Raw genomic sequence first — 21,030 nt, 5'->3', positions numbered from 1 at the left:
ATATACAAAGAAGAAGAGAACTTCAAAAATAGCTGGAGTGTACATCCACCCAAAGCAGCTAGCCAAATGTCTATGGCGATTGCATCGCAATTGAGGCACATAGCGATGAAGATCCTGTCGACGCCCGAGATGGTAGAACAAGGGAAGGCATTCCGCATCTCAAATCACTTGGAGATGATTCGGGACAACCTTTGGGCCATCAATTCCTTCCTCATGGATGGTGCTCTTCGCATTCAAAAGGAGCCTGATGTGGCAAAGTGGATGCAGGTAATGATGATTAATATAACCGTCTACGATAATAATTAGATATTAATTTCAATTGTTGATCAATAATCATGTCTAGATTGCAATTGCAATTGTGGGTTCAAAATACCCCTGCCCCCATACAAAGGACCGTTATACTAAGGACAAAAAATATCCCCATAATTTATCTACCTGTATCTAGCTGGGGTCGGAGATACTAGACCGCATGAGATGAGTGTTATCACATCCAATAGATTGCAATCACATGCATATTTATTGTTGTTTCTATAATAATGGAGATCATGTAATATTTATCATTACCGTAATTATCATAATATTTTTTATATGATATGTTGATAATATGTATAAATAGGCAGTCAGCATACAACAATGACAATAAAAGAAAACAATTATTTCTTTTTTCTATTTGCTTCTCTACATTTTAACATGGTATCAAAGACCCAAGGTGATGGCTAAGTTGGTTACCATATGGAAGGTTTACAAAATTGAGTAAGGGATGATTCCAGGTGATGCAGACTGAAATACCCTCTCATATAATGATTTGCTCAATTTACTGATTTACTATCTCCCAATGATATGACGGGCTGCCAAGGTGGCATATTTCACTTTTTTTTTTACCGAACATTGTATCAAAACCATGAAACCGATGCCACCACCTCTTCTTCTTCCTCCCTCTTCTTCCAACATCAATCTTCTCTTCTCATTAACAGCAGTAACTTCCACCTCTTTTACTTCGTCCCTTTTTCCCTTAAGTGCCTCAAATTTCAGCCACGAATAGCAATAGCATCCTTGATGTCCCTTCAAGCCTGTCTTCCAGTATTTAACCAACAGCAATGACATCTTTGTTATCTTCTAGCCACCAGAAACCCTCCTTCAACTTCTCCAGCAATCACCAACAAATTCTCTTCCATTTTAGCCATCAGAATTATAGTCGTAACTCTTCTTCTTTTTCCCAAATCACCAAGTTCGTTACCCTATTAAAAAAATCAACAGCAGTAAAAACTACAGCCTCCATCTCTATTCCAACATCAACAGCAACTCCTCATCTCCTTCTTCTAGTTGTCGTCATCTTCCATTAAAAGCAAAGTTCAGAATAATATCAAATCTATTGCATTGTTGATCATACTAATAGTCATTACTCTAAAAAATTTGATTGGTCATATAGTCTAGTCAGAAAAGATGTTTCAATAAACAGGCAACCAAACTCAAATGTTCAACATCTCTGTAGTGTTTGTTGGAGGGTAATGACGATAAATATAGCAGTCTAGGATAATAATCATAAATTGATTTCAATTGCTATCAGACTTATCATTTTTCGATTGCAATCACAATCATATATAATGATTGAGATAGTATATCATATGATCTAATTTGAGATCAAGGTATAGGTTGACCAGGATAGGTCAACGGTTGCTGGAGCAAACTTTGACCATGTTTCTGCTGAATGGCTTCTAATGGGTTGGCTTTTGATGGGTTGGCTTCTAGCGGGTTGGCTTCTAGCGGGTCGACTTTTGGTGTGCCCACTTTTGGCGATTTGGCTTTTGCCTAGTTGGTTTTCCGGCAAGTTGGTCTTCCGACAAGTTAGTCTTCTAGCGAGTCAGCTCTCAACGAGTCAATTTCTAGCAGGTCGGCTCCACTGAGAAAGACTCATAGAAGGTTAGAAGGGGACCAAGGTGTACCTTGGCATTGTCCCTTCAATGCTCAAGTCAGTACCGGAGTAATAGAGAGGTAGAAAGAAAATGAATTGGAAAGTAAAAGAGTGGTCGTAAAATATCTTATTCAACCTCTCCTTGCTCCTATTGATACCATTGCCTTATATAGAATAAGGAAAGAGAGTGCGCACAAGAAGTTTAATGGGCACACCTTTGCAACAACTACGCCTCCCTTTCCTCTAACTGTCATGACTCATTATTATTGGTAGCAATATTATTACCTACTCTTGTAAATGACATGACTCTTTCATGCAATGTCTTTACTAATGGCGTAACAGAAGCGTCTATTGTCAACCGTGTAACCGACGCCTTCCCAATAACTAACACCTTCTCTGATCCATAACTTCCTCATCATATCTGAGCTCAACTTTGTTGGGTTTACTCTGAAAATGACTCAGAAGGATCTATTAAGCACTCACCAATTTACCAAACTTGCCTCGGAAGAGATCAATCAACCTATTTTATCGTCAGCTCGGCTGACCTAGACTGAATTCCATACTAGGATGATGTTGACCAAGTTAATATGACTGCATCTGGGTCAAACCATCTTAAATCGAATGTTGGCTGACCTAAATTCCAATTTTATCTTGCTTCATAACTCATGGTCTAGGTTGGTCAGGCTTCTTGTCATGCCACATAGTATGGGTCTAGGTTGATAGAATCTTCGGACATGCCCCGTGGTCTAGGTTGACCAGGTCTATGGTCAAACCACGTGAAGCCATACTTTCTCTCATATCACATGTCTCCCTTCTAAGTCTAGTTAAAAGAGGATATAGTCTGATTGACTGGACAGTTGATGCATAAGGTATTTTGGAATTCCATATGTCTAGATCTTTATAGTATGCACTTTCTTGAAGATTAAAGCTACCTTTTCACACCAGAATGCTTCGAAAAATCATCATTGTCACTGTGGCAATCATCACATATTCAACCATAGCACCTATGATTTGCCTCGGAAAACTGCAACTCCTTTATTGCACACGTAAGTGTCTCACCATTTGGTTAACTCATCGTTTTGTCATGTATCTTTGATTCTGCCTTAATCCGACTCTGCTTTATCTGTTGGTTACACCCAAGGGCGCACGCTTTCGCCCTAGATCATACTATCTCTACAAATGGTTATAGTTTGTAACAAAATAAAAAAAAATTTTAGTTGTCACTATTTACAATTCTATAGCCATCATTCCTCTTCTTCTTCTCAAACACACTCGATCCACTGCCTTAATTCCCAGTTCAGCCAAACCTCCCCCATTACTTGTTTCGTCTCCCCTCAGCATTTTGTTTTGAGACCACCCCTTCCAACTATACAAAAATTGACAACTTAGCTATCTGGACCACTTTTAACATTGATCATAGGATTCGTATTCCCAACCGATCTCAATGTGCTCACCAACCCCTACAAATTATGTTACCTTCTTCTTTGGGAAAATGGTTGGTGGACTTCATTTCCCTCTTCCCTCCTTCAAAAAAGTGTCCCCGTACTTTCGCATTCCTCTTCAGTAGTTAGCCCCCAACTCTTTTCGACTTCTGCGTGGGGTTGTAATTGTTTTTAACTTCTACCATCTTCCTCTAACACTAACCATCTTTCACTATTTTTTTTTACTCTAAGAAAAGTGATTGAAGTCTTCTATTTCACTTTGGCTAACTCCCACATCTGATGGAGAATTACTGTCAAATACAAACCCGGGAGGTTGAGCACTCAATAAAGTGAGAGTGACAAAGTTGGGAGATAAGAATAGCCAAAGTGGAGGCTACTCTACTCAAAACCGAGGTTGCCCTCTTCTCAGAGCAAATCATTCACCTCCACACAAGTCTAGAGGAATAAGAAAAACTCCAATGAGATATGGAGAGTAAATACCTAGATTAAGAGTCAGCTAGAGCTAGTGGCATTTGAGGTGGAGCGCCACAAGAAAGAATTAGCCGATTATAAAGATATTGAGGGGGGATGTTGGGCGAGAAAGAAGAAAGAATTTTAAGCTCAATAGAGTTCTATGACTTGCTTGGTGCTCGATCCGCATTTCTTCTCAAACCAGGCTTAAACGGAGCCATCAATCAATTTCAGGAAGCGAACTAACCACCAGCAGGTACCTCCCTTGATTTCCTAAGCCTCCAGAAAGTTATTGAAAACATGCCTAAGGACAACATGGTTGATTAGTCATTGTTTCTGTTTACATAATCTTTTTTCCCCTTTCATCCAATTTATCTCAGAAACTAAACTCTTTTATCATGCATTTTCAAATATTTCAATGATGCTTTTACCAACTCATGTAATTAGTTATTATGTAGTTAGCTTTTCAACATAAATAGCTTTAAATCATAAGATAGAGAAATTGATATAACCTGGATTCAGTGACTCTGTGGGTAATGATTATGTTCCTAATGGAAGAATTTGGTTGGATTTAAGTGGCGACCCTGTCCATGATGGAGGAAATATTAAAGGTGAGTCTCTCCCTGATAAAGGAAAAGCTTTTAAGTGGCGATCACATCCCTGATGGAGGAAATATCGAAGGCGACTCTCTCCTTGATAGAAGAAAAGCTTTTAAGTGGCAATCTCATCTTTGATAGGGGAAATGTCATAGGCGACTCTGTCTTTGACAGAGGAAAGCTTGTAAGTGGCGACCTCATTCTTGACAAGGAAAATGTCATCTTCGAAGGTGACTCAAATCTTTGACAGAGGAAAGCTTTTTAACTGGCAACCCCGTCCTTAAGGGGGAAAATGTTGAAGACGACTCTGTCCTTGACAAAGGAAAATCTTTTAAGTGGTGGCCACATCCCTGATTAGGGAAATGTCAGAGACGACTTTATTCTTGATAGAGGAAAAAATTTAAGTGGTGACCTCATCCCTAACCAGAGAAATGTCGAAGGCTACTCTATTCCTAACAAAGGAAAAACTTTTAATTCGAGATCACATCCCTAATGGGGGAAATGTCAAAGGCGACTTTGTATCTTACACAGGAAAGCTTTTAAGTAGTGATCCTATCCCTGACGAGGGAAATATTGGAGGTGACTCTCTCCCTAATAGAAAAAAATGATTAACCAAGTTGGGTAACGTCGAGCCTAGGGTGACCGACCTAGCCCCATGAAAATTTCTCACCGACCTCCAGGTGACTCTCTCCCTAACAGAGGGAAGCTTTTAAATTGTGATCTCATTTTTGGTGGGGAAAATGTCAAAGGCAACTCTATCGCTAACATAGGAGTCTTTAAGAGGCAACTATGTCCCTCATAGAGGAGTTTTTAAGAGGCGACTTTGTCCCTAACAAAGGAAATATGATCTTGCAAATAAGTATTTTGAAAACAAACTTTTATTAGAAGATATAACTTCAAAAAACTATAAAAAAACTAGAAGATGACTTAATAAAATCACAGAATACCTGGCACCTAAAGCGATAAGGTCATATGTGGAAAGCCTTCCAAGGGTGACCGATTTGCTTTATTTTGGGGGTCCAACAGGTCCTCTTTCTTCATGACTTCTTCATGTGTGTCTCATCATGATGTCTCAGCTCATATTTCCTACAAACAGTGCCAATTTAATCTATTCTAAGATCAAGGGATGCATTGACTCATGTTGAAGCAGCTCTCATTGGATTTACTTCTGTTGAGTCGGATTATATCGAGTTGTCATCTACTAGGTTGCCTTCTACTAGATCGGACTCTGTCAGTGATGACTAAAAAGACTCCGTCCAATGCTCAAATCAGACACCAAGCAAAACAGTTGGAGAAGAAAGTATAAAAGCGGAAATGATGGAACTTCAAGATTTTTCATATCTTCTAAGTTGGCACCGTTACCATTTTATAGGGAGGGAAGAAGCTCACAAGATCTATAACAAACACCCCTTAATAATCAGCACACCTCCTTTTATACTTGGTGTTATTATGCACCTTTGTAACCGGTTTGCCTCTTTCTTTAACTAGCGCCATTATTAATGGTGATGCTACTCAATAACATGTGCCTTCTTGTAACCCTGTCTATTCTATAATTGGTGCTCTTCTATTTCTACAACTGAGACCACCTTTGTAACTGTGAAGATAACAACGTAGCTACAATACTCTAGTCACTACAATTCTCAAGTTGCTACAATGTCCTACTGTAGTTCAGTGCCTTCAACCCCCTCGAGTTCGGTCACTCGAGAGATTCACCCACTCAAGCTCAGGAGTGGACCATGTAGGTGCATCATATTGACATGCCAAGTCCTAAGTATGTCAGGTGGCGTCGGTCATTCCGACCATATCACCATATTTATTATATTTTTTTTCATAAATTATCTTGACAATCTCTACAAATAGGTGGTTAGCCTAAGATAATGATCAATAAAAGAAAGCAATTATTTATCTTTTCTGGTTGCTTCCCTACATTTCCACAGGATGTGGGTGTGACCCTTGAGGATGTGGACAGCCTACTGAAGAGGATCTTGGACTGCTGGGAGCCGAATGATGAAAATGAAGGAAAAAAGAAAAGGAAGATGAGCAACTTCTTACATGTCTCGATCAACAACAACATCCAATCGACGAACAACTGTCGATCAATCCTACTAGAGCTCAAAGAGACAGCCTGCTTGTTGAATTATCTAGTTAAGAGGGGGACTACTTTGGGCCTCTGGGTGGAGATGATGGATTCCATGGATCCAAGCCATGATGACTATGCAACTATTCTGAGTGAGGAGGTGATAGGAAGGGAAGACGAAGACCAAATCATAGACCTCCTTCAACAACAACAATGTGACGAAGATGGAAATGCACCCTTCATCATTGCCATTGATGGAAGTAAATACTCTGGGAAGACAACCCTAGCTCGCAAAATCTATCATCATCCTTGGGTGCGCCAACATTTCCAACATCGAATATGGTTGGATGCTTCATCTTTTAGAGATTTCAATAGCAGCATGATCGCCAAAGAAATTGCAAGATTATTGAGCCAGAAACCATGTACGAACGTCGATTGTTGGCCATTTATAAATGAACATCTTGGTGGAGATAGATACTTGCTCATCTTCGATGATGTTTATGTTAGTGATGTTTTGAAATACAAATGGGAGGAACTTATGTTGAATCTCCTTCATTGTGGTGCACCGGGAAGCAAAGTTATCCTTGCTGGGTATACTTTTTATGAATACATAAGAGAATTCAACATCAAGGAATACAAATTAAAGCAACTGCCTAAAGATGCATGGGTAAGAATATTATTAAGGTATGCAATATCTGTCCGTCCAATCAAAGGTAATAACAATATTCACAAAGAGAAGGCTTCTCCAGCTGTTACTGATATACTAATTCCACTTGCTAAGAAATTTATACAAGATTATGATAGTGGTTATTGTCTAGGAGCAAAGTGTATGGGCCTCATGTTTAGGTGGAGAGACAAGAGTCAGTGGGGAGAACTAGCTAATCAGTGGTTCAACATTGAGCATCTACGCAAGTATTTTTTGTGGGTGCACCGACAGTATTGGTCAATTGAGGATACACGAAGTTCTCTTTACAAGTTATTGTTTGAAGGATCTGAAGATGACAGCTACGATGAAGATGTGCTCTATATGTTGATTGCTGAGGGCACTCTAACAAATACAAGGCTAAAGAGGAATCTTCAAATCATGTCATTTGAGTTCGATTTAGATCAATGCTTTTTCAGAATGAAGGTTGGTGAAGATTCAAGTATACCACCTCAGTGTCGCCATCTGCATTTGCTTATCAATTCTAAAAATATTTTAAAATCTAAAAAGGCCATTGAAGTGGCGGGGGTAGCCAACAAGCTGAGAACTTTGATTTTGCATAGAAAAGAGAAAAAAGGACATATTTATCAGATAGAGACAAAGAAGCTTGAAGGTTTGTTTTTGAATCTCACTTGTTTATGTACGTTACATATGAGAGCTATCATGATTCAAGACCTCCCTAGTACAGTTAGCACATTGCATTGCTTGAGATACCTCAACCTTGCGGAGAACAAGATAGAAACACTACCTGAATCCCTCTGCAACCTCAGTAATTTGTGTGCTCTAATTTTATCACTTTGCAAAGAGCTTAAGGAGCTTCCAAGACAAATCCACAAGCTTAGAAAATTGCAAATTTTGAAACTGTCATGCTGCCTGAGGATTCAGAAGTTGCCGGAGTCAATCACTCGCCTCGTGAATTTGAAAGAATTAGATGTTGGAGGTTGTTGTTGGCTTTCGAAGTTGCCTGATGATTTGAGCAACTTGAAGAACTTAATGCAGCTTAATATGCATGGATGTGCATCATTGACTAGAATGCCCAGTGGAATTAGGCAATTAACAAACTTAGAAGTGCTATTGGGATATGATGCTATGGATGGTCTTGGAAATGTCATGTTGTCAGAGTTGCAAGCTCTTACAAATCTTGAATCCCTGCATATACAACACCTTGAAAGATTAATATCAGCAACAGAAGAAGAAAAGGATATTACTGAACTCACTATTTTACAAGAGAATCAACATCTAAATGAGTTGATGTTGCATTGGGAATGGTGGAATGATATGGTTGCTGAAGAAACTTTCGAGCCCACACTGCAGCTGACCCAAGGCTTCCACCGTAACCTAGAAGAGTTGAAGGTATTGCGGATCATTTCATACATGAGCATAAAACTCCCAAGTTGGTTGATCAGGGACAGAGATTCTGTTCTGAATAAACTGACTATAGTTCATCTAGTTAATCTCAGGAGATGTGAGAGACTACCAGCACTTGGACTGCTACCTAAGCTTGAGGAGATTGTCATAAGTGGTTTTGATTTAGTGAGGGTGATAGATGATGACTTCTACGGGAAGGATAGGGAAGTTCCATTTTATGGATTGAAGAGACTCACGTTCTCTGAAATGCCTATGCTAGAGAAGTGGGACCTACCTATATATTTTAAAAGGAGACTTCGATGGATCAAAGCAAATGCTAAGATCGAGGCCTTGGCTAAGGCCGATGACAAGGGCTTGCTCAATGCCATGGTCCGAGTCAAGGCCGAGGCTTGGGCCGAGGCTTGGGCCGAGGCCAAGGCCCGGGCTTGGGCTGAGGCCAAGGCCCGGGCTTGGGTCGAGGCTCGGATTGAGACCGAAGCCAAGGCTTGGGACCGGGCATGGGACCGGGCCTGGGACTGGGCCCAGACCCATGCCTGGCAGCAAGCCTGGGGCCGGGCCCGAGCCTGGGACAGGGCCCAGGCCTTGGCCAGGGCCCGAGCCTCGGCCAGGGCCCGAGCTAAGGACCGGGGCGAGACCTGGGCCCAGATCCGGGACTGGGCCGAGGCTAAGGCCCCGAGCAAAGCCTGGAACCAGGCCTATGTCCCGCCCCATCTCCGGGCTGAATTCCGAGCTCGGGCCGAGTCCAAAGCCGAGGCCTGGGCCCGGGCCGAGGCAGAGGCCAAGGTCCGAGCCGAGGTCAAGGCCCAGGTCAGGGCCAAGGAATGGGCCTGGACCCGAGTCCTAGCCTACTCGGCCTCGACCCGAGCCAAGGCAAAGGTCGGGGATGATTATTTTGTCAGGCCTGCCAAGGTCGAGACCAATTATTTTACCAGTCTGATTGAGGCCGAGGCCAAAGCCAATTATTTTGCTAGATGGATCGAGGCTGATTATTTTGTCAAACTTGTTGAATTGACTCTAATTCAATGCCCAAAGCTCAGGGAATTCCATCTGTCATTTCCAACATCTTCCAAATTGAAATTGAAACTCTGGTTGAGCAATGAGATGTTAATGCCTACTTTTAAATTCAATGATTGGTCGGAGTTTTGGAGAATCTGTAGGTTACAATTATTTGGGTGCCAAGAACTAAGGAGTCTACCAGATGGTTTAAAGAAGATTACCGACCTTGAGGAATTGGCAATAATAAATTGTAACAAATTGGAAGCCTTGCCAATTTGGCTCGAACAGTCAAGTTTGAACTCTTTGTGCGTATCTGGTTGCTCCGCGCTATCATTTATTCCAGAGGGATTGAAAGTCAAGGGGCGACTGAGAAATCTGATTGTGGAAGCTTGTTCCAAACTTCAGAACCTGGTATGTCCTTCACTTTTCCACATTATTACTTTAGATATAACAACTTGGGTTTTAACTTGCTTTTAGTTATTAATTCAAATATTTAATTTGTTTTTATTTTTTCAGTTATTGAAGTGTTGTAGTTGTGATTTTTGATGATCAATATGTCCCTGTGCATATGGGATTCTCATTCATGCCTCTTAAACGATTGTTCTTCTTTTCTAATGTTTATTTATATATAAATATAATATGATAGCTAAAAATGAATAGTAGTATGCAAGAAGAATAATTGGCAATTTCACTAATTTACTTTGTTTGCAGAAGCACCTAACGGATGAATGGAATCCTTTTTAACAAGGAACAATAGTCATGCTGTGACTTCTCTGACTTGTTGCATAATTAGAAGGTTAGACCCTAACGACACAGTTGCTTTGTTGGAATCTCTTAATCTTACGCTTTTGTTACTCACCTTCCTTTTTGCTATCAGAATAACTTGTTGATCCTTTATTTTTGTAGGTCATCTCAGCACGTAAACTTTGATGTTGTCTATGCTACATCTTCTAACTTGGATGCTTATTTGCACTAGTTATGCATCCCATGGTTTCTTTTAAGGAAAAAAAAACAGATAATTGTTGCGCTCATCATAATGTCCACCGAGGACATAAAGCATCAGAGTTCTGCACCTACGTTCGAAGAGTTATATGGTTTCTTGAGTTGCATTGTTAGTTGCATTTAAATAAGCGATGGAATGGCTTTAGTGAAGCTTGGTTTGTTCTACTTCCTATGATATTCTAAGTTCTTTTCTTGTATTTATTTTTAGAAATTCATAAAGATGAACCTTATGTAATGATACACCATCTATATTAAGTTCTATATTAACAAATCTGTTCAAATCTGCTAATATACTCTCTACCACCATAGAGATCAGCACCATCTGATACTTTTGTTGGACAATATTATCATAAACAAAGGCTTGGTGGGCAAGATACCTTCCAAAATCAAGAAGGTAATGCTTTATAAATTTCATCATGATTGGTCTCTAATTAAGCTGTATGTGGCATTCATCTTTGTTAGATTTCTTATCTATTATGATTCTTGGGGACAATGTAATCAATGGTTCTTCTCGCATGCTATTTTCAATCCCTAGTTTAAGTAGATGTATAATTTATTCCCTTCCCTTCAGAAACTTCACAGCATCAAACTTTATGCTATTTAATTGGCTGCTTCATCAGGGAGCACCAACATAATTGCCTAATCCACAATATATTAAGGGCTAAAAGATTAGTATCCTATGCATATAATTAAATACCTAAATCAGATACTCCATAACTATGCACATAACTTTGCCCCTACTTCTGGTTGGCCTTGCAATGTTTCCCTATTTTAATTCTAGCAACAAACACTGCACTAATTATCTAGTAATAAGCAGAACAATCTATTAATTAAACAAGCGAACACCATTTACTAGGTCACACGGAAGCAGCCGTTTTGAAGTGGCATTTCTTATTGTCCATACATAAAGATGATAACCGGAGCTAGGACTTTTACCTAAGAAAACTTAAGACTTTCCTGCAAACTCAATCAACCTTGTTAGATCACAAGACAATTTAACTTTGAATCCTTTGACATAATCAAAACTCATGTTATGTCAAAATTCAGGTTTGATCGATCGTCTGGTGCTTCCTGCACCAACAAACTATACTTGGGAAATATGTAAGCACACATGCAGATGCCTTGATCCAAATCCAGAGGTGAATTTGCTTTTTGTCATTTTACTTGGTGGAACAAATCTTCAACTTCTGTTCTTGCACTTCTCCATGGCTCTTGGTGCTGCAATAGGAGAGACCAATATTAAGTTCCTTTAATATATCGAATTTTTTTGCTAGATACAGGTATAGAATTAGGAGTTGTTTGGTGTTGAATATGTGTGAATGGAGAAGAAGTGGAAGAGGATAGAAGTTCCATTGTGAATGAGACTTTAGTTTTACATTGGGAGTTTCAAGGCATGTTGGTTGTTTATATTGATTCACATACATTGAGGATGTGAACAAATACATGGGGAGAGACTTTCTCTCATGGGTGGGTGCGACTAAACTATGTTGACTCGTGTATGGGCACGACTTGTGCATGTTGAATGCCAAATCGGTAGATTTTTTTGCTGTTATGAAACGGATGCATTAAATGATCGAGTAATAATAAGTGAAACGGTGGCCGTTATAGTGGCGACATACTCAGATCCATCACCTTGGAGCGCAAGAGTTTCCTAAAAGTGTGTTGAGATATCAAAATATTGATTTAACTCACAGTTTTCATACCGATCCTCATGCTTGTTAGATGTTTTGTATACAGATTATACTATTTTGTGTTTTGATTATACTAATGCTTTTGGAGCAGGTACGTTGCACCATTCATGCTCACCTTCACAAAGGCAACTGGCGAGTTACCGCTGTTGCCCTTGCTTTCGCTGACACACTTCTCAGAGTGAACATAGAGTATGTTCTTCCTGAAGGATCTCACTGGCGGCCAACCCACAGCCTGTGCCCTGATAATTGCATTCTAATACTATTAGAACATAACTGAAGTAAAACTTTGATCATACAAATCAAAATAACTCCGAGAATAGAAAATTTTGTTTGTAGCTGAAGTACAGCTTTTGTTTCAAATATTCATCACCAACTTTCTATTTCAAGTGAATGCGTGAACAAGAAAATCTCTTAAACCCGCTAATTCTGTGTGAATTTAGAGCTAAATGTTGTTAGTGAAGTAAGTGTTGGAAAATTTGAATGAAACGTGACTTGTGGGTTTTAGTCCCACAGCGAAAGAGAGGCATTACGGTTGAAATTCAGAGCAAAAGGAGGTGAGAATCTAGGACCCAGATTGCACCATGCAACCCAAGGATTCTTATGTGAACCCTCTTGCTCATAAATGAACCGGTCGGGACACGATGTATAAGTATCACAAGGTAGTTTTGATATGATCAACTAAGTCAAGTTAGATCCTGTTGGTTTGTAACCCCTGTGTCTAAGTATGCAGGAACTTAGGAGCATAGGAAGTCGAGCGAAAGACGCAGCTAGCGAAAAGGATGACACGGGAGAGTGCCGATGGGTTCGGTGCGTCCGAGGGACGAGGTGCTGCGAAAGAGTATGCTGGCGGACGAGAAGGAGGTGCGCGACATTTCCAAGAAACGAGAAGCCGAAGCGGAAGGTTGCTCGAGAAGGCCGGAAGTTGGATTCGGGTGAGCCCTATTCCGGATAGCCAAAATCACCCATGTAAGCGAGTCGGAACGGAAGCCCCAGATCAAAAGTTAACAGAATGCTGACTTTTTGGTTCGGAGTGCCCAGACTCGAGTCGCCCGGACCGAAAATTCTATCGGATCATGATGTAACGCGATCCGTTGCGACGGGGATAATGACATTTTAAACTGTCAGGTTAACTAATCTATAATGACATTATTAATTGTCAATTATAATATTTTAAAAAGACATTACATATTATTACTGATATTTATTCATAATATAAAACATTCACCACATAATGCAAAAAAATATACATTATTACAATTTACTCATCATCACAATTCGCCACTATATAAAATAGAAAAGTTTTACATCCAAAATATCCAATTCATTCACGACGTCATCACAATTCATCCCATCATCACAAAAGTATAAATGCAATACTAATGTAAAAGTATTAAATCGAACACTAAGTAAACACTAACAAAACATTGAGTTTTAGAGCTAACAAGGTCTAATAAAATAAAAAAACTCAACTAATTTACTATCAACTATTTTCAACCATCATATGCAAAATCCAAGTACCTGTCACCTACAAATACATTCCAGAAATTTGTATAAGCAAATTAAACAATAAAAATATAAACATAATTTAAAAGATGGAATATCATACCAAGTGAGAAACAAATAAAATATCATTCCATATGCACTAATAGAAATCTTCACTTATTGCCAACTGCAAATGCATTTCATATTTATTTAAAATTTGAATAATATGATAAATATAAAAAATTAATAAAAGATAAATCATACCAGATGACAAGGCCAAGCTATCATTCCTCCAAGTGTATCCTCAAACCTTTGTAAGCGATCATAAGATCTAATTAAATTTTCTTCAGGTTCAAGAACTAGTACCTGTACTTCACACCAATTTGGTTCTAGTTTTTGTCTCCCTATTATATTATTTGGATCCATATTGAGAAGCATTCTTTTTGCCACAATTTTTATCGAATCAAATAAACTTTTGATCAAGACAGAACTTCCAATCTACATAAAAGTATAAAATATAGCAAATGTTTTCAAGATGTGTGGAACATTTAATGAAATAGAAATTAAACAAATCTTACTCGTAAGGTTAGACAAGATGGAATAAAACCCTGTGGATTACTACTTGATGAAGCATGTTGACTATTATTGCAATTTGCAAGAGGATTTGTGTTTGATTGATCAGAAAAGTTTGTTTCTAACATTGCAATATGTTGGCCTTGCTTTTTAATTTGCTCATTCATCATTTCCAACTTTGTATTCTATTCCATTTCTAGTTTATTGCATGTGTCACGACTAGGAACTACTCCCCATAAATCAGATGGGCTAACACCATCACCAAGCATACTACCCAACCAAGTCTATCCGGTCCAATGATTCGAACAAATATATCATTCGGACTCACTTGATCATTATAATCTTCAGAAAGTTGATTTTGTAGTTCTTTCATTGGAACCTTTAAAACCTATTAAAGCTTATTTAATACATAATGATAATGAAAAAAATACTTTAAAATAAAATAAATGAAGAGTATAAAATATCTTACCGATCTTTCTTCTACAACATTGCTTGAGGGAGCTCCATTAGCATAAGTAAAATAGGCATAAAATAATTCAGCTCGTGTTGGAGGATACCCCTTTTCTTTTTCCTAAAAATATATTTGGTTACTAGTTTATACATTCAAATACACATAAAACTATAACATGATAAGAAGAATTATCCTTTTTTCATTTGAGAAAAAGATGTCCTTCCAGTGGTTTAATTCATTATCCTTTGTTTTCTTGCATTTTTATTTTTTTTCACTTCTTTCCTAATATATTAAATTATACATAATACATTAAATAAAATTCTACTAATATTGATTCAAATTATATATTCTATATAAATAAAATATATACCATTCATGAACTTCAGAAATGGCATGATTTTCCATATGTAAGTTATACTTATCATTTGTCAGTTTCTCTTGCCATTCCAAATTTTTATTCAACCTTTTACTTTGTTTGTGGATGAATAATCAATCAAACTCAGGCTTGCATAAATAAGAAACTTAACTGTGGTTGTACTAATTGGGTATCATAATTTTGCTCAAGATAGACACGAAGAGCGCATGAAAGTTGCAATCGTTGATGTATGGATTAGATATGAAATTGACCCATAGTTTCTGATATATATTCAAATTGCAAAGAACATGCAGTTCTAAAACTACCAAATTATTGTTTCCATTAAAATTCTCCGGCTTTATAGATTGAAATTTATGTATATACCAACAACATTAAGGTTGATATTTAAGGAAAAAATTGGGCTATAATAATAAGCAAGAAAATATGAAGAACTATAACATTGCTAATTTGAAAAAAAAAACACATACTAACCATCAGGTTCAAAATGTCTGTTGCATGACGATCTCTAGACCTTTTGACGCCAGGCAGAATATAGATTATTCTGGGGCATGAAGTTACAGAGGGATTAAGAAGGAAACAAGAGAGAAATAACAAAATAAAGAGTAGCTCAAGCTAAGATAGGTTTAAAAACCTTCTTGAGAAAATAAGAGCGGGAATAGAAGAACAAAAGAGATGTAGCCGTAACGTGGCTTAAGCGAAACCAATTAATTCAATATCAAAATAACTTGTCCCTAAACATCATCTAAGCATAAGTTTATATTACTCTCAAAACCCTCAAAAAAATCTAAATAGAAAAATAGCCAACTAGACTTATTCCCTAAGATTTAGGATAAATTAGCTATCAAGACTTGGTTCCTAAGATTTAAGATAAAATTAAATATAAAAATAAACTAAACTTAATTAATAGATAACTACTTTAAAAAATCCCAATTTTGGATCCTCTCCTGCATCAGTCGCCTGGAGTTGAAGAGAACTCGTCCTCCAGTCTAGAGTGGGTGTATCTGGTTCCAGAGCACAATGACTTAGGTGTTTTATATTAAAAACATCAGAAGTTTTTAAATAACTAGGAAGTCAGAACCTGTAGGCATTGTCATTAATCTTTTCTAGTATCTCGTAAGGTCCAATCTTTCGATCTTTGAGCTTGTTGTATTCACCAGCAGGGAAACGGTCACGACTTAATACAACCCAAACCATATCACCAATGTCAAAAGGAACCTGACGTCGATGCCGATCTGCCATGATCTTGTATTCGGTGTTGCTTTCTTGAATAGCTTGCTTAACCTACTCATGAATAACCCAAAGATGCTCGGCCATCTCCTCAGCCTTGGGGTTAAGTTGTCCGAGTCGCCAAATAGGGGCTAAATCCAGCACCTCGGATGAGTTTTGTCCATAAACAACTTCGAAAGGGCTCCAACCAGTTGTCATGTTCTTTGATCTATTGTATGCGAATTCTGCTTATGGTAAAACCAGATCTCATTGCTTCGGTTTGGTTCTTGTGAAACATCTCAGAAGATTTCCTAAGCTCCGATTCACTATCTCAGTCTGACCATCTATTTGAGGGTGATAGGCGCTGCTGAAGTTTAACTTTGTCCCTAGCTTTTCCTATAAAGTCTTCCAAAATTAACTGACAAATTTAGTATCACGATCCGAAGTAATAGTTCGAGGAATACTGTGTAAACGCACAATCTCTTTAATTTGAAGAAGAGGGTGACAATCCGAATAACATCCATGGTTTTTTAGCACGCCACAAAGTGAGCCATCTTGGAGAATCGGTCCACTACAACTAGAATAGAATCAGCATTGGTGAGGGTTCCCTTAGATTGCTGACAAACAAAGCAATGATCCACAAAATGAGCTACGTCACTGGTTAGCTTGGTCCAATAGAAGTCGGAAGATATGTGGGCTAATGTCTTATCTCGGTCAAAGTGTCTTTTGTTATGAAATTCACTGATAATGTGTTGTATATCTAAGAAAGATCCAAAGCCGACAACCTTAATGCTCATGGTAGTAAGCAGGGAAGAATGACAGCTTAGAGAATTTGCAACACGATTGAGACTCCTGGATTGATGCTTCAGCGTGAAGGTGAACTCTGGAAGTGCTAGAATGGGTGCTTTGGTCATCTTTTCCTTCACCAGTTGAAAGCTAGTTGTAGCCGCATCAGTCCACTTGAACTTGTGCTCCTTGAGACACTCAGTGATAAGAGTAATTAAGGTGCTGAAATTCTGGATGAATTGACGATAGAAAGAGGTCAATCCATGAAACTTTTAGATGTCGTGAATGGTTTTTGGCTGCGGCCACTCTAAAACTACATCTATATTTGATGGATCTGCACGAACACCATCGGTAGACACTTTAAATCCAAGAAACAAAACTGAGGTTGTGAACAGAGAACACTTCCTGTTGTTGATGAACAAGTGTTCCACCTTTAGCTTCTCAAAAACAGTGTGAAGGTGATCAAGGTGCAAAGCTCGTGTCGAGCTATAAATGATGATGTCGTCAAAGTATACAACAACAAATCTTCCCATGAAAGGTCGTAAGACTTGATGCATGAATCTCATGAATGTGATGGGTGCATTGGATAGTCCGAAAGGCATGACCATCCACTCATACAAGCCATGTTGTGTCTTGAAGGCGGTCTTCCATTTATCTCCAAGCTTGATTCGAATCTGGTGGTATCCACTCCTAAGATCAATCTTAGAGAAGATCTTTGAACCGGAAAGTTGATCCAACATGTCATCTAAGCGAGGAATCGGGAATATATACTTCACCATGATTGTGGTAAGGGCTCTGCTATCAATACACATGTGCCAAGAACAGTCTTTCTTTGGCTCGAGTAGAGAAGGGACTGCACAAAGGCTCATACTCTCACGAGTAAAACCTTGTCTCAATAGCTCCACAACTTGTCATTGTAGTTTTTCAACATCCTTAGGGCTAAGATGGTATGTCGGCCGGTTAAGTAAGCTTGATCCCGAAACGAGGTCAATCTGGTGTTGAATGTCTCTCCTAGAGGAAAGTCTCGGAGGAAGGTCTTCATCCATCAAATCATCAAAGTAGGGTAGGAGTTGTTGCACCTCAGCTGGTAGATCCAAGTCTAGATCTATTTTATCACTTTTGTAAGGAAGCAAAGTATATACCATGTCTTCGTGCTTCATATTGTTCAAAAATCTGGATATAGAAAGTAGTGTAGAGTTATTGGTTACCAAATCTGAAGGGATTCCATCTCGTCCAGACTTCGAATAGAGTGCAACCACGTCAGGAAACCACAAACTCATCATCTTCCTTGTAAGTAGCCTCGATCGTCCTTCTTCAAGATTCAAAAGGAAAGTTGGTAGTTTTATTTTCTTCTCGTAACAGCTCCAAGGGGAGCATAGCCATGTTGGATGGTACGAGATGATTGTGTCACTAGATACCCCTGCATCAGACACCCCAAGTTGAAACGAACTCATCCTCGAGCTCAAAATAATGTCTTCAACATCCATAGTCTCCATTTTCTCCGCGTTGTCTTTCGATACGGCACAAACTGCATCTTCAAATAAGACCAAAATCTCATGGTCATCACCATAAAGTACCTCGTCAATTTTATCATCAAATATCGGTTCACCTAGTGCTTCGATCTCATCTTCATCGTAAATTTGATCACCGAATAATTCAATCTTGTCGTTGTCTTCGCTGCCTCCTGCAACTGGTTTATTGAGAGAGTAGGACTGGTCGTACTCAATGTTGTCGAGATCCGCATTCTCATGGTTGTCTCGGTCATAGTGAGAGGAAGGGGGGGACATAGAGGCGCTGGGGAGTTGGTGTTCTCTCAAAGTTGTAGGTGGTGGGGTGGTTGAACCCATATTTCTCGAAACCAAACTTGTGCTTAGACAACTCTTCTCGATTGGAAATTATAAATTTTTCAAAAGGGGAATAAAGGAACTTATGATCTTTATGTTCTAGTGTCGCTAGACATCGAGATAACTTTGTGACTTGTCTCTATAGATACTGAATCTCGTCTTGGGTGCTACGACCACATCCATGACGACCCTCCATTGGATCTTAATGAACTCTGATACCAACTGACGTCGAGCAGAATATAGATTATTCTGGGGCGTGAAGTTACAAAGGGATTAAGAAGAAAACAAGAGAGAAATAACAAAATAAGGAGTAGCTCAAGCTACGATAGGTTTAAAAACCTTCTTGAGAAAATAAGAGCGGGAATAGAAGAACAAAAGAGATGTAGCCGTAATGTGGCTTAAGCGAAACTAATTGATTCAATATTAAAATAACTTGTCCATAAACATCATCTAAGCATAGGTTTATATAGCTCTCAAAACCCTTAAAAAAATCTAAACAGAAAATAACCAACTAGACTTATTTTCTAAGATTTAGGATAAATTAACTATCAAGATTTAGTTCCTAATATTTAGGATAAAATTAAATATAGAAATAAACTAAACTTAATTAACGGATAACTACTTTTAAAAAAATATATAATTTTGGATCCTCTCCTGCATCACCTTTTCTGGTTGTGGCAACGTAGCAACATATGTGAATTTCATGTCTGCTATGGCATCAAGCTGAGCAAATAATGACCTTTGGCTCTTATTTTCTTCGTCCGTTGGATCAGTAAATGCTTTATATCCCTCTAATATCTCTAGAGAAGAATGATTTAAATAAGAGAAATCAAGAAGCCAAAGATCTTTACCTAAGTATTTAAAACAAAGAAGCTAAGACTAACCACTTTCTTGGGCCATGTCAAGAAAAGCCTGAAGCTTCAATGCTCTACGATAGTACATCATACCTCTCACTGCACAACGTTTATATCAAATGAAGTAGTTGCCCAAACTTATATTTGATAATAAGAGTTTGTAGTATGCAAACTCTGTTGATACTTGATGACATGCAATGGAATTTATATCAACGTTTATTTGATTCTTCCATTCGTTTTCTTATGTAGCCTTGTAAGGGAATTTATATTACAATTGCTTGATGACATGTGTTGATACCAAACTGTTAATCAATTTTTTCATTAGATAAATTCCATTGCCATCAGGGGATGGTGACATACAAAAGATATCCCTATTTAACATTGACCATTTCCAAGTCCTAAAGAACAAAACACCCTTGTCCTGCCATCAGAGGATGGTGATATGCATGGATTAAACAAACTCTAAGTAATCATTTATAGATGACATGAAAATGACACAAAAATGTATTGAAATTGCATCAGACACCTCTCCAAACTACAAGCAATGCAACAAGGAATTACTTGTATGGTTGGGGAATCAATCAGTCTTACTTTCATGGAGGTAGGGTTCGAATTGGAAAAATCAACAGTACACAAAAACAAGAGGTAATAGGTAACAAAGAAATACCTTTAAAATTTCAGATTTCTTAGACCCAAACCTCCACTCACTGCTTCCTTCTGTTCCTGCAATTGAGGTTTTAAGGTTCTCAGAATTCCCTAACGCTCGTTGATCAATGACAAGGACAATGATTTGGTTAATTTAAGGATTCAAAAGATTACCGTAAAGCTAAGGAATCACAGAGGAGGCAGTGCTGTGGAGGAATCGTGGTGGAGACGAGAGATGCAGGTCAGCAGCGGCGACAAGAATTCGTGAACGTGGGTGAGAGGAGCGACGACGACGAGAGCAGGTTAGGGAGGAAAAAGGGTGAGGAGCAGTGACAGAGATGATGAGCGTGGGTGAGAGGAGTGGCGACGGCAAGAGCAGGTTAGGGAGGAGAAAGGGAGAGGAGCTAGCGACGCTTGAGCGTGGGTGATCTGAGGAGCGGTGACGGCGAGAGTTAGGGATTACGCGAGAAGAAAGAATCGGCGCATGTGAGGGAATGGTGTTGCAGGCAAAAACTCAAGATGTGGCTGTGGAAAAAATATCGGTGTTGAAAAGAGAAAGTTTAGGTTATAAAAGTT

General features: G+C 38.7%; 1 protein-coding gene across 1 annotated transcript; it reads left to right on the top strand.

The window, feature by feature from the left end:
* Window positions 1-38: 38 nt before the first annotated feature.
* On the top strand, window positions 39-10,777 carry LOC122019638 (putative disease resistance protein RGA3). The gene is made up of 4 exons (XM_042577091.1): window positions 39-267; window positions 6,338-9,955; window positions 10,256-10,340; window positions 10,451-10,777. Exons 1-3 carry the CDS (start codon window positions 67-69, stop codon window positions 10,286-10,288), a joined length of 3,852 nt encoding a protein of 1,283 aa, XP_042433025.1. The 5' UTR covers window positions 39-66; the 3' UTR covers window positions 10,289-10,340; window positions 10,451-10,777.
* The last annotated feature ends 10,253 nt before the right edge of the window (window positions 10,778-21,030 follow it).

This window comes from Zingiber officinale, chromosome 9A (genome assembly GCF_018446385.1).
Source record: "Zingiber officinale cultivar Zhangliang chromosome 9A, Zo_v1.1, whole genome shotgun sequence".
Classification (NCBI taxonomy): Eukaryota; Viridiplantae; Streptophyta; class Magnoliopsida; order Zingiberales; family Zingiberaceae; genus Zingiber; species Zingiber officinale.
The sequence above is the reverse complement of the archived record's forward strand: the minus strand, read 5'-3'. Positions and strand labels throughout refer to the sequence as shown.

Bases quoted from the DNA above. Each gene is read 5' to 3' on its own strand.
- LOC122019638 (XM_042577091.1), top strand. From the start codon at position 67: ATGTCTATGGCGATTGCATCGCAATTGAGGCACATAGCGATGAAGATC. The intron at 268-6,337 runs GTAATGATGATT...ACATTTCCACAG, and splicing joins ATGTGGCAAAGTGGATGCAG to GATGTGGGTGTGACCCTTGA. The intron at 9,956-10,255 runs GTATGTCCTTCA...CTTTGTTTGCAG, and splicing joins GTTCCAAACTTCAGAACCTG to AAGCACCTAACGGATGAATG.